Source organism: Brienomyrus brachyistius, chromosome 1, assembly GCF_023856365.1.
Source record: "Brienomyrus brachyistius isolate T26 chromosome 1, BBRACH_0.4, whole genome shotgun sequence".
Lineage (NCBI taxonomy): Eukaryota > Metazoa > Chordata > Actinopteri > Osteoglossiformes > Mormyridae > Brienomyrus > Brienomyrus brachyistius.
In genome coordinates, this window is record NC_064533.1 from 37730895 (window position 1) to 37744674 (window position 13780).

A 13780-nucleotide genomic window follows, 5' to 3' on the forward strand; every position below is an offset into this window, starting at 1 on the left:
ATTGAGGGAGATTTAAGTGAACAAAGTTTTAACTTGGGGGGGGGGGGGGGGGGGCTATGAATTTTACTGGCTATATTTACCTTAATGTAAGCTGCACATAAGTAAGTGGTCCTCATATTGTTTAAAAGCTATTGTCCAGCTCTATAGATTGAACAAATAATATTACATAGTAATTATTCAAATGGAGATGGCATAACTGGTTATATAACAATAACAAAAAACCCATATTTTTAAAATTTGGTCTTTTGCTTAAATCTCCCTGAATATTGATCCAAGACACGCCCAATTTCAGTTTCATGAGTCCGGAAGTGTGATAATTTGACATGGAATAGCCCAGCAGTTTAAATCAGAGATGCTATATGTACATTAATAATGTACAATACACTGTGTGAACCTGCTTTCCTTGTTTATTCTCCCTGTGTTTGACTGTGACAACAGTTGTCCTCGTTTAATTGAGTTGTCGAGTGAACTTCATTTATTTTGTGTGCATTGGGACTAGGCTGTTCTGTAAACTCAAAAGTAGTCAATCTTGTGGTTATACAATGGATCTATTATTGTGCTGTATAATGTATATCTCTTAAGATGAGTGATTTCACTGGAACATTTGGCGAGCCTGGCATTTTCACATGCAAATTGTGTGATAGGAAAGGACGATGGAGGTTTGTCAAAAGGGATTATGCATAATTAGAAAATTTCCTCTCAGCAGTTTTAACCAAGGTGGCTCAAAGGTCTAAACTTGTGCAAACATTTCAAACATATTGCTCACTAATCTCTCTTATGTTTAAAAAAATACAACACACTGTCAACAAAGTACATTTAGTCTTCATGTACTTAAGGCATAACTCAGCAAGCGAGTGGATGTCACTTTGTACCTATCAAAGCATCTTAAATTTATGTTTAAGCAAGGACGGCATCTATTCTGTGCTTTTAAAACTTCATCTGTAAATTTAATATCTTCAAAATATGGAATCAGAATATAACAGTAAACTAAGTTAAATTCATAATATTAAACTTTAGCTGTACATTCAAATATCTATTCATTAAGTATATTTGAAGTTACTAAAACATATTAATAAATATAATAATGCTGAACGTGACTTCATACATAAGCATATGAATAAACTGTGATTAGTATTGATTAAATTTGTGGAAATATGCAGGGGAAAGAACAAGAAATATTCTGTTCTGACCTAAAAGTGCTCTATAAATCCTTAAGGAATGTGTAGATCATCTCAGTGTGGAAATGAGCACTAGCATTCAGGAGGCTACACAAATTCTGGAAGGAGTCTAAATCCTCATTATGATTTGCTTTAGAGAGGGAAAACACAAAGGAAAACATAAGCAAAAATATGAAAAAATAAAATACATGGATAACTTACTGCCATATGAATATAAACTAGTAAATAATTAAAGAAATACAAATACAGTACATAAGTAATTTTATAGTTTTACATAACTAAAGTGCAGCCGTACTAGACAGTTTTGTAACATTCCACTCAGCGTTTACCTGCAAGGACCACTTCATACATCTCCATGGTGACCTCAGAGAACATGTTCTCCACACTCTGTATGAAGGACCACTTGTCTGGGGCAGTGGAAAAAAACTTGGAGAGGTGTTGCATCATCTTCACTGACCAGTTCATGCAGTAACCATCCTTCTCACATACCTGATAATGCATATTATTCAAAAGATACACTGATGACCATAAACAGGCTGAACACTGAGATGTCTCCTAAAATCCTATACCAGATATGCTCTATCAGATAGTTTGTGTAAAATTATTTGTACACCATAACCTCAAGCATGCACTCACCAGGATAAGAAATGCTATGAGCCTAGCAATCTCAAACAGCCTTCCATTGATGGCCTTGCTGGCTAGGAAACTGTAGCAAATGCTGTTTCCACACAGAATGAGAAGACGTGCCATGTTCTCCGTGTGCCAGGCCTGTGGCATCACTGTGAGCCATTGGGAAAACATCAATTGCCAAATATGCAGAAGGACACAATATGAAAATCAACTTACAGATGCTGATTAGCCTGACCATATCCTAAACCTGTCTTAACCAGACGTAAAGCAAATAGTGACATTATGGCAATTACAGACACTGCTCACTTCACAAGAGAGTTCCATTCCTATGACCTGGTCGACAAGCGAGGAGCCACCCTTTACAGATATTTCGAGCTTACGGTACTGGTAGTGGGTTTGTGTCAACTAGATATTGTTTTAATGTCACCTTTGCACCATTTATAAAAATTTTTGTACATTTATAAATGTTTACAGGTAGCAGTTAACCATTTTTATTTATTTTCATCAATATGTTGTACTATGTGGGCACAGTAAAGTACAAATTTATAGACAAAATATATAGTCTTAGAGACGGCAAATGCTAGTATAGTGAATATTGACTGACAAAGGGTGATGTGAGGTGAGATGAGATACTTTACGCTGAGACACTGTGCTGCTGTTTACGTGACAGAAGTTTTACACTGTACAATACCGACTGGTCGGAGAGCTGGTCCTAAGTACGTGCGGCCATTAAACAGTTAAGTGAGGGGTGTCTGTATAAACATGGTGTTTTCACAACATGGCTGCATTTCCATTCTGCTACTTACAATAACCATTAATTGTTTTAAAGGACTGATCTTTCGCAACTGGTGAACAACACATGCTGGAAAAGGAGCCTAGATTTTCAACAGCATGTCATTGCAGGGTTGTCAAGATGGAAAGTGATGGTACAAAATCCATATAAAATAATGCAGTCCTTCCAAGTAGCTACCTGTCAGTTCTTCAATGATACTCAGGATGGTGTCCGCAGTCCAGTCTTTGGAATCTGCATGAAGCAGGAGGAGTGCCTTGGCCAGGTCCCACAAGGCACCCTGTGCCAGCACACCATCCCCTACCTCATGCCAGGCAATCTTACCTGGGAGGTTCAACTAGTCATGTTATCTCAGACAAGCACTTTTCTTTACTGCTAAAGCAAAATAGGTCACTGGTCTATGCTGAAAAAGCAGACAAGAAAAAAATCATAAAATGTGTAATACAAACCATATGGAAGATGATCACCTCAACCTAAAGTGAGTACAACAGACTTGCTGGCAGGTAAACTATGCCTGCACAAAGTGCAACATTAAAATCAACATTGCGTGCACATGCAATTCTTACATCACTAGTACTGTGATAGCTGGCTTGAGACCAGTCAGTTACACTAAAGCATTTTTACTCTCTCACTGGAAACAAAACTCCCAAGATTTGTAATTTTAGTGATTGATCCTTTTCAAGATCTTCTAGTCTGTGTTTGAAAACCTAAACTTTACTTCCACTTCCATGAGCTTTGCATGTGCTCTACAAGTCAGTGATAATCATTCTCGTCCTTGCTTTTGGACTCACTCATAGACAGTGTAGTGTGTTTGAGAAATTTAATTTAACTGCGGTTGAAGAAAAATGAACAAGAACTGATCACTAAATGACATTCATCTTTTACTGTATGGGAATTTTTTTGGATCCCACAATGATTTTTAAGGACTGCTTTGTGTCTGTTTCACACTGCAACATGTGTAAGAGAAGCTATTTACTGTGCTGCTATCTTCATGTTCACTGAAATTCCTAATTAAAAATGTTTTAAACGTTTATGGTTAAAACTACTGACTTGCCTTTCTCATTAAGAACAGACTCTACTGGAAGGTAAGTTCTGTTTGACTACAGTTTATTTGGGGTAAAATTTCACCTGGAGTAAAATTAGCACACGTTAGCCCAAGCACAGAGGCTGCCACCCCCTTTCCTCCTAACTGTATAACAGCATTGATTCTGGCGAGGGTTAATAGGCTGCAGACAGTTAAAAGTAACCCTTCTACAAACAAGGCACTACCATTTGGTTGAAGCGGGCCGTAGAGGATGAAGAGCAGCCGTGCCTGATTGACCATAGGCCAGGGCTTCAGGATGCAAGTGAGCCAGAACAGAGTGTCCCGTCCATTCTGCCAGGGGTCCAGCAGTACGTTCCTGCAGAAAAGTCTGATCTGCAACTCCAGCCTCTGTAAAGCTCCTGCCAAGAAAGACGGCCTCAGCCTTACACAGCATCACTTCTTCAGCCAGCTGTTGGGGAATGCACTACGAACCTTTGGCCCCACCTGGTTTTCCTGTAACAGTGGTTTCCATCTTGCGGGGCAGGTTAGTGAAGTTGCAGAGGAAATTAAAAACCCGGTGACACTCCAGCTCATCCCATCCAGCTATCAATGTCTGAACAGATAAAGGTTTTTACCACACATTTTTAGGCTGCAAGGGTATGTCCCAGGAGTGGTCAAGAAGTATAGCTAAATCCCACGTCTTCAATTCCAACTATATCATATGAAAGCTATTACCTGCAAAAACACCCCATAGCTGGCAAAGCCCAAACACTTTGAGGATGCTGTGCAGCCCTCCATCATGAAGCATGGAACCTGAAGCACAATAAGTAATACTTACCATCTATTAAAATGCTCCTAAATGTTGTTAAAAGACAAACATGAGTACTAATAATTCTCTGGGATTTCTGTTGTTAGCAATACTTTTAAATATGGCAAACCAGTTCTCTATTAATACAAGGATTTCTTAAGATATGCCTGATTATAAAAGGCTCTGGGCTCAAATACAGTACATGCAAAAGTTTCTATGTAGACTTTTTTCTAAGCTATTCTTACCTGTGAAAAACTGCTACATATGAACTTTAACCTGTCCTTTGTTGGGAGTAAGAGAGTACATCTCTTGAATAATAAGCCTGAGACAAAAGTTTAAAAATGGTTATAAAACAATTATGGTGTGTGATGTCATCACACAGAAAAATGTGTGAAGCAGTGGATGTTCTTACCTAGTGATTTATAGTGATCTAAAATACACTCTTCTTTTGAAGATGAGTAGTGAAACTTCCGTAAAATCATTCTGTTTCTCCAGGTATGTGTGGAAATGTAGTTCACAATGTAACTGCTGATTGCTTTGGACACCATGCTGAATACACTGGTCTCCATCACTGTCAGGGGGCACCAAAGTTTTTAATTTCACAGCTATTAATAAAGCAGTTATCTTTAAACAAATTAAATAAAACTTAAGTCACCAGTCCAAAAAATCTGGAAAAACTAATGGAGACACTAATTTATTTAAAGTAACAGAGGTCTGATAATGCAGAAATGTATGACCGGTTCCAGCTGCCTACAGGAAAGGAGCTCCAGCACCATGTCGAAGACCTCAGCAGGCAACCTTTCAAAGAATCCCTGTGTGGACCGGGACTGGCGGCGTGTAGTCACGGTTTTGGCCGGGCATGGCCGCTGAGCCCTGCTCCTGCACTGACGTTTGTTTGTCACCGTGAACTTCCCTGAGATGGACTCCATTGGGTCAGGTGCTCTCTCACCTGACACTGTGGGAACAAAATAGTGTGTAGAACATCCATGTTGCACTTCAGACCTTTCCCTGTAGTTCCTAACTTCAAACATCATACCCAATTGTTTTGCATGACAAAACGTAGTGAACAGATATATGCAAAAAATTTTAAATGGGGACATGTACCTATTATTTACATTACAAGCACATCCAGGAGGCACCAGTTTGGACAAGGGTTCAGATGGATTTAGAAAAGTTGAGGAGTTTGAGCTTTGAATCCATAAATGCTGCTACGGTCAGATATGCTACTACCAGATAGAAATACTAGAAGCGCATAAAAACGGTATGACTGATTCCTTCGCGAAACATTTAAAAGCCAGTGCTAGCAGCGAAGTACAATTGACTAACCCCACCTAAGAAAGCCATTGGGTCTTGAGGAAAGCCTCATTAGCGCCGCATTTCCGAGGCGTATTAACACTTACATTATTCTAGCCCTTGAAATGGATATAACCACAATACGAATACCGTTCCCCGGAACCACTACCTCACACGTATTTTACACTAAAATGAATAAAATAATTGTAACCTTGGACAATAAGAGCGTAATTACGTTTTTATAAAAACGTGCTAGAGTGGTGGAGATAATTTACAAATAAGTGTAGGTAATGACGCGAGTCGGTACTCGGTCTAAGCCCCTTACTCTACTCACACATGCAGCGCGCCGGCGGCCTGCTAGCTAATTACTGCCGCCTGAGGAGGGTAACGTGAGCGGAGCGCGCGTGAGGCAGACGACTGTATGAGGCGGGGAGCTGCAAGCGTAGTCGCGCCAAAACGACGGGGAGCGTGCTGCTTATCAGTAACGCCTAATGAGATCCTTGGTAGATCAAGATCACTCAAAAACTTACACTTTTTAAAGGGTCAAAGGCGGTACATAATGTCCTGTAATTGGTTGTTTGCAGTTTCTTTTATTTTAAAATAATTTCCCGATAGGATGTTTGCCTGCGATGTGCGATATTTTGGGTACTCAGACTCCCTAACTCCGTCCCCAGAAATGCATATTTAGGTGAAATTGTGTTTCCAAACTGCCAGTGTGTTAGTGTTTGGGATATAAACAAGACGTAGTGGAAGAAGCTGCTTTTTTTCCTCTCAGCTGAGCTCATCATTGCTGTGTTTGATTAAGTTTTACCCTGGTTAAGCACTCTTCTTTTTAAGTACTGAACAATGCTAATTTTACAAATGTAGAATTAAAAGTTGTGTTATAAAGCCACATCTTTTCGTGCACAAAAAAGGCAAGCCCAAGATGACCCCTTTTAGAGGATTATCGCTTCACCAAGCCTATTAAGCTCTATATAAGACCTAAATAGCCTCATGGAGCAGACAGCCTAATGCCCGCAGGGCAGCCGCTCTGGCAGGTGTTCTGTAGACTTAGGCTACCGTAGAGCTAATCGATAGCCCTAACTCTTACCCCAGGGGTGCCCAACTCCAGTCCTGGAGGGCCGGAGCCCTGTATAGCTTAGTTCTTCCATGTTCCACCATAAATGATTCAGCTCAAGAGCTGTGTAGTAATTAGTTCAAGGAGTTGAATCAGGTGTGTTAAATGAGGGGAAACCCAAAAATGTGCTGGGCTCCGGCCTCCAGGACTGGAGTTGGGCACCCCTGCCTTACCATAACTCCCCAAAAACCTAAATAACCATCCATCCATCCATCCATTTTCCAAACCGCTTATCCTATTGGGTCGCGGGGGGTCCGGAGCCTATCCGACGACATGGGGAGAACATGCAAACTCCACAAACATGTAACCGAGGTGGCGACTCGAACCCCGATTCCAAAGGTGTGAGGCAACAGTGTTAACTGTTGCACCACCATTCATTTTACTTTATTTTTCTTGAGATGGCTTGTAGTATTGTGCGCAGTTTTTTTTATAACGTTAGCCTACATTTTGACAGTTTCCCCATTAAAATTGTAGCAAGTACATGTAGCTATGAATAATGCGATTAATAAAAAGAGATTCATATATTACGCATAAATATAATACTTCTACATGAACAGACACTGATTATTTTATAAGACTGCAAAGCTCATTTAAATTAAACCCCAGTTGCAAATATTTCCGTTTTAGTGTAATATTGCTGTTTCCGACAGGCAAGCTTTTTCGGTCAGCCCGTTTGCAATCTAATGAGTTATGATAGTGAAACAATGAGCATTAATGTCTCAGTAATCCGTGTCGTATATCTCAAGCTTCAGAGACATTTACTTTTGCTGAGCTCTGAAATGGGCGCTTTGTGTGAAATGTCTGTATAACGCCGCATCTCGGATGGCTCTGACAGCACAGGAAGCAGCGTGAGTGATGTGTGAGTGTTGTGTGCATCTGCCCCCCTGACGGTACAATAACCTCCATTCGATCGGCAACTGGAACGACGGCAGTTTCGGTCCGATGCCGGTGATCTCGGCGCAGCTACGCGCTATAAACGGAGCGCCTGCGAGTACGGAGTGCATGCATGAGGACTACGAATATGGTTTACGAGTCGCAACAGGTAAGACGCTGGGTTTTCGCTGGGCTAGTGTTCTGCCTGCCGATTTGAGCCTAGTTTCTCCGTTTAAGTTAATTTATTGAAGTCGGAAAGGAATAGTATTTCCGTGAATGTGAGATGTAAAATAAAAATAGGAGCTGGATCACGTTTCTCAGATAATTTGTTTCCGGCAGTACAGTATGTGGTAAATTGAGACCTTTTATAAAATCCTCATCAAGATTTTGCGTGTTTTAGTAATTTCTGACAATCTAACTGTAGGCTACTGTTATTCTCATCCTGCAGTGTGCAGCTGGCAGTCACACTGAGAAATTCACTCATCGTTTTGTATTCTGAATGTGTTACAGATTCTAAAACGCAGTGTGCATGCTGTGTAAAACCACAGAGCTTGGCTTTTGAATAAAGCATTGATCTGAAAGGACACTGAGTGCACTGTTGCCCCAGAAAGAGACATGAGGTTAGCAGATGGAATAGTTTTAAAAAAATCTACATTTTAATTAAAATCACTTATAGATCAGAAGAATGGTGATGGCAGTATGTATCTCAAGGTTACCTTATATTTTACTTATATTACAGTAACCATCAGGAATTTGTATATTAGAACTACCCACATAGCTGAAAGATCTCATTAAACATGCTGTTCCAGTAGCCCTATAAAATAAAGTTTATGGAAAAAAATGCTGCCCAGATAACTGGACCTTTGAGACATTTCATTATACAGTTTCCACAATGTGGATTTAGCAACAACATTTACTAAGTTAATCACAAGTCATGTACCTAATCCAGCTCTCAATCATAAATTCAGTTCCTCGAGGCAGCATAAGAGAGAATGCCCTGTGTCCTGTTTGTTTTTGTTTATATATAAACTCTGATTTTTTGAAGTTGCTCAGTGATGCATGGGTTTGCTTTGTCCTGCAAGCCCCCCTGTCACATCTCTGCTGAGCAAGCTGGTGCCAGCAGCACTGAAAACAATGTCACAGGGCAGCCTCTCTGCCTCCTGTCTTGCCAGCTGATCTCGCATGCCAAAAACATCGGCACACCCATCTAAACGTGTTGAGTTGCTGTATACCGTATTTTTTCCTGTTTCAGATAGAATACATATGCCATTTCGCTTGCTGGCATGGTTGATTTGAGAAATACGTATGAAAGTTTCAAGCGAAGTCCCTCCTGCATCTCAAACTGCTGTACTGTAGTGATACCTGCTGTATGAGGAGAACTTACTAAAAGTCCATTCTGCTCTGCATTACCATCATCCTGATGTCTGTCTCTGAGAGGAAGTCATTATTGCCATTTGTGTCTCTCTTGGTTTTGTTCCCGGCTGAGGCATCCAGGGTTGTGTCTCGAGTAAAGTTAAATCACAAAAAATGACTGACTGACTGACTGACTGACTGACAAAGTTATAGGACTTTCGGAGGAATGAATAGAGGGAAGAGTGCCTTCTTTTTATCTTTTTAATATTATCTATATGACATTGCAGATAAGCAAAATACAAACATGTATTCTGTGCATAATTGCATGCTTTTCTATGCATATAATTGAGTACTTTTAGGTGAGAGGTTGGATGGTATTAGGGTAATAGGGTGGATGTTTGTAAACTGGAACAGTTTATGAAATTTTACTGTTTGTTCCACTTCAAAAATATGATCCTAATTATACATATCAAAAAAAAGTATTGAATGCTCAAGGACTGAGCTTAAGTTTATAGACCACAGAGGTATAATGATATAGAGCAGCGGTGGCCAGCCTTATCCGCAAAGGGCCGGTGTGTATGCAGGTTTCTGGGGTAACCTGTAGGTCAGCTGTTCACACCCCGGTGTGAGGACTCTTCAGCCATTCAGTCCTCTAATTAGTAATCTAATAAGGGAGTTGTAGCAAAAACCCGCATACACACCGGCCCTTTGCAGGTAAGATTGGACACCCCTGATGCAGAGTATCAAAAATACAAATGTGCCAGTTTACCCTTTGTCCCACTTGACTAATACTCACCTTATAGTATGCCTCAGTATTTTAGGACCCCCTGCCCACATGGAAAATTGTATCATGAAGAATTCATACCGAATGTCAAAATACCACATCATACACTGCTGCATAATATCTGGATGGTATGGAAAATGAGATACTGCCCAAGCTCCGTGATTATAGGACTGTTGCCTTCCTTCCATAGGGAGCCTTGGATACCGACATGGTAACTATCAGATCCCTGAGGCTGTGAAACGTCATCAAATAGCAGGTTAACTGCTGGGACAGTTAACCCTTGACTGACAAAACTGACTTGCCAGACAGTGGAATTTACATGATTGCTGGAAATTCATTTCAAAGTGAAGGAATTGAGTATAAGTCAAATGTGCATTGTCATATTTACTGTTAGTCTTTAAATGTTCTTTAACAATTTACATGTTTCTTTGGCTAACTACTGTTTCATTATTTTCTATGCCTGCCTACCAGATGTCCTAGCCATGAGTACTTCTTGAACACGTTTACACCTCTGGACATTTCTGAAGACTTCTGGAACTTTCTGCAGTGATGGCCCTCATGGCACTCCAGCTGCTGGGTTTTCTCTTGGGCATGCTGGGATTCTTTGGAACAGTCATTGCCATGGTGATGCCCCAGTGGCGATGCGCCGACTACGTGGGCCCCAATATCATCACGGCTATGGCGTACATGAAGGGGCTGTGGATGGAGTGCGTGTGGAACAGTGCGGGTGTCTACCAATGCGAGACCCATCGCTCCTTGCTGGGTCTGCCCAAGGATCTGCAGGCAGCCCGGTGCCTCATGGTTTTATCCTGCCTGAGCTCCATCCTGGCCATCACCCTCGCTGCTATGGGCATGGAGTGCACGCGCTGTGTCCACCGGGCCCCAGCCAAGCGAGGCCTGGCCATGGCGGGAGCTAGCTGCTTTGCCATCGCTGGCCTGCTCTGCCTGGTGACTGTGTCCTGGACCACCAGCGAGGTCATGCAGAACTTGGCCAACCCCCTCCTGCCTGATGCCTTGAAGTTTGAGATGGGACAGGCTGTGTACGTCGGGTTTGTCTCCGCCAGCCTTAGCCTCACCGGCGGGGCCTTGCTTTGCCTCTTCTGTGGCGACTCAAAGAAAAACATCCCCCAATCCCATAATGCCTTTCAGGCTCCTGACTACCATCCCCCTGCAGAATGGAATCATGCCCTGTCTCATTACTCAACCTCCAGCAGTGGCTACAGGCTCAGTGATTATGTGTGAGCAGGGTGAGGGAGAGATTATCATGAAGATGTTAAGACCCAGAAAGGTGGGCATCCCTGCTTTCGGTTCATTGATGTTAAAGCTTGGGACTTGGGGCGAAATACAGACTGATTCTCATGTTTACAGTGACTGTTATTATGCTAAGAGATACACAGAGAAATTGGGAAATGCTGGATTTATGATTTGTTGGGTGATGCACTGTGGAAATGCTGTAGCTGATATTTTCTGTACTGGCTGAGGTGTATTCATCCAAAAAAAGGTAACTAGAGGTTTTTAGTGCACATCACCTGAAGAGGGCACCATATGGGCAAATCTGAGGACCTGGGGGAGCAAGGTAGAGAAACTAATATGCTGTGTAGAAAGCAAAGGGCACTCTTTGCCAAATCCTCCTGATGCAGACTGTCTGTAAAAAACAAGCTTTGACAAACCATACCTTTAAAAAAGAAGGTATAACGTGCTATCATCTGAGGCAACCCATTAATTACAACTGTGCAAATTTGCAGCATAAGCCCCGTTGCTCTGATGGGCAGCATGGGTCTTCAGACACTGCCCAGCTGTCAGTTTAATCTGTGGCTTCCTGCCAGTCACTGAGAAACTTTATAGTATGGCACCCATCTGTTAATTCCCACAGACAGTTGTCATGAAATGAGGAGAGCCATGTATATAAAGTTCTTTAGGACAAGTTAGCTGGTGCGTGGCATAAGCAGCCATTGTTACTGAAAGCAACATAGATAATATGATTCTTTGTTTGTAAATAAATTACAAATGTATTTTTATTATAAGTTTAATTTGGCAGTTTTTATTTTGGCTCCTAAAGAAACTGTCTTTAACATCCACGTGTCCGTGACCTTCCTTTTGAAGCTTAGTGATATAATGCAGTCTTTTATAAAATGTTTCTCTGTAATGCATTTTCTTTGTCTTGCTGTGTTGTTGTTTTTTTCATTTTAGCTAAAGCAACAGTTTACCTTATCAAAAAGTGAATAACATGAACATGGATGTTAAGGGCAGTTAGAGCAGCTGTACAGATTGAAGTTAGAGGTTCACTATGTATAAGTAAAGGAACATGCATTAAATTTAACATTATAATCTCATTCCGTTGTGTTTTTATCTGATTGATTGAATCTTTGCTGTTGTTTAGGTATGTAAGTATTTAAGCACAACATACACATACAGCAATCTAGGACAAATTGTGCAGTTGAATTAATAACTGCTATAATTATTACTGCTTATCTACTGTAGAATTTTGTTCTATAGTTTTGTCAGCTATCAAAGAACAAATAGATTTTTAATGTTTGTCAATGACTGAAAGAAGTACAGATGTTGGAATGGTATGCCTGACAACCTATAATCAATTTCAGCATTTTACTGTTCCTTTGAAGGGGCCAGTGGGAGCCCCGTAAAAGGCTGACTGTCATGAGAAATAGGGCTTATCTGATGCAGCTTGTAGCGACCAGCGGCAGACGGGCAGGCAGGAAGTGGGGAAGAACGAGGCAGGCAGGCGAGGATTCAGGATACGAGGGTTTATTGAAGGGCAGACGAGGGAATACGGCACACAACATCAATGACAGATCTCGGGAATTCGGACTCAGATGCGGACTAAATACACAGACTGATAGAAAACAGCTGGGCACAATCGGTGAAGCACACATGGATGATCGGGGGCATGGCACACATGAGGACTGGACACGTAGGTCATGACAGAACCTGAAGTGGACGAGGAGGGAGTCGGAGGGAGCACCAGGGGAGGCAAGGAGGAAGTCGGAGAGGACCCCGGCGAAGGCAAGGAGGGAATGGAAGCCGCAGCAAGCAACGGCGCAGTCACAGCAGGCGAAGGTGCCGTCCACCGATGCGTCGGAGTGGGGGGGACCCGCAGGTGACCGAGGAGCCAAAGCAATGAAACCCAACGGCAACCGACAAGGCGTCGGAGGCAGGACTGAGGACGGCCGACAAGGCGTTGGAGGGGGACCCGCAGGTGACCATCGAGTAGGAGCCATTGAACCTGTAGGGGACCCCCCCAAGCCCTAGCCAAGGCGTGTGAGGGTGAGCCAGGGGGCAGGGCGGGCGGGACCTGGTCCCTACGTCTGTGTCCCCTCCCCTTACGGGACACCGAAAGGCGGGGACCAGACTGTAATCCACCACAGTTGGAGCGATGGTGGAAGAGTCTTCCCCTTGGTGGAGTCCATCAGGGAGGAGGAGCGACGGTCAAGCAGTCTGGGACCTCCTCAGGGACAGGAACTGGGGTCCTATGATCAGGAGCAGGAAGGTTTGGTGCCGGGACCTCGGGTGGAGCCTCGGGCATAGCGGGCGGTGCCATAGCAGGAGCCTCAGGGACGGGTGGAGTAGCTGGCAGAGGTGGCGCCTGGACCACAGGCTTGGGCGGAGCAGGGACGGGTGGAGCAGGTACTGGGGCCTCGGGCAGAGCAGAGACAGGCAGAGGCAGAGGAATCTCAGCGGCGAGACAGGTGGAGGCAGAGGGGCTTTGGACGGAGCAGGGACAAGCAGAGGTGGAGCCTTGGGCGCCGCAGCAGGCGTGGGCGGCACCGGGGCCTCAGGCAGAGCAGCAGGCGGAGGCGGCACCGACTCAGGACCAGCAGGGGGCGCCGCTGCAGGAACCACCAACTCGGGACCAGCAGGGGGCGCTGCAGCAGGAACTGGAGTCTTGTTGTGCGGCTCAGGGTCAGGCAGGAC

General features: G+C 43.1%; 2 protein-coding genes across 4 annotated transcripts; one reads left to right on the forward strand and one right to left on the reverse strand.

The window, feature by feature from the left end:
- Nucleotides 1-1185: 1185 nt before the first annotated feature.
- On the reverse strand, nt 1186-6913 carry LOC125749038 (F-box only protein 47-like). 3 transcript variants are annotated; one of them, XM_049025882.1, is made up of 11 exons: nt 6814-6913; nt 5185-5385; nt 4843-5001; nt 4676-4752; nt 4358-4435; nt 4127-4235; nt 3868-4041; nt 2779-2922; nt 1815-1957; nt 1508-1667; nt 1186-1308 (listed from the first exon to the last, which is right to left on the reverse strand). In XM_049025882.1, exons 1-11 carry the CDS (start codon nt 6872-6874, stop codon nt 1202-1204), a joined length of 1413 nt encoding a protein of 470 aa, XP_048881839.1. In that variant the 5' UTR covers nt 6875-6913; the 3' UTR covers nt 1186-1201. The 3 variants fall into 3 exon arrangements, with proteins under 3 accessions (XP_048881839.1, XP_048881847.1, XP_048881856.1); XM_049025890.1 differs by lacking the exon at nt 6814-6913 and adding an exon at nt 6058-6553; XM_049025899.1 differs by lacking the exon at nt 6814-6913 and adding an exon at nt 5535-6048.
- A 791-nt stretch (nt 6914-7704) lies between these two features.
- Nucleotides 7705-12183, forward strand: LOC125744244 (claudin-14-like). Its single transcript, XM_049015995.1, has 2 exons — nt 7705-7882; nt 10322-12183. Exon 2 carries the CDS (start codon nt 10400-10402, stop codon nt 11090-11092), a length of 693 nt encoding a protein of 230 aa, XP_048871952.1. The 5' UTR covers nt 7705-7882; nt 10322-10399; the 3' UTR covers nt 11093-12183.
- Nucleotides 12184-13780: the final 1597 nt, after the last annotated feature.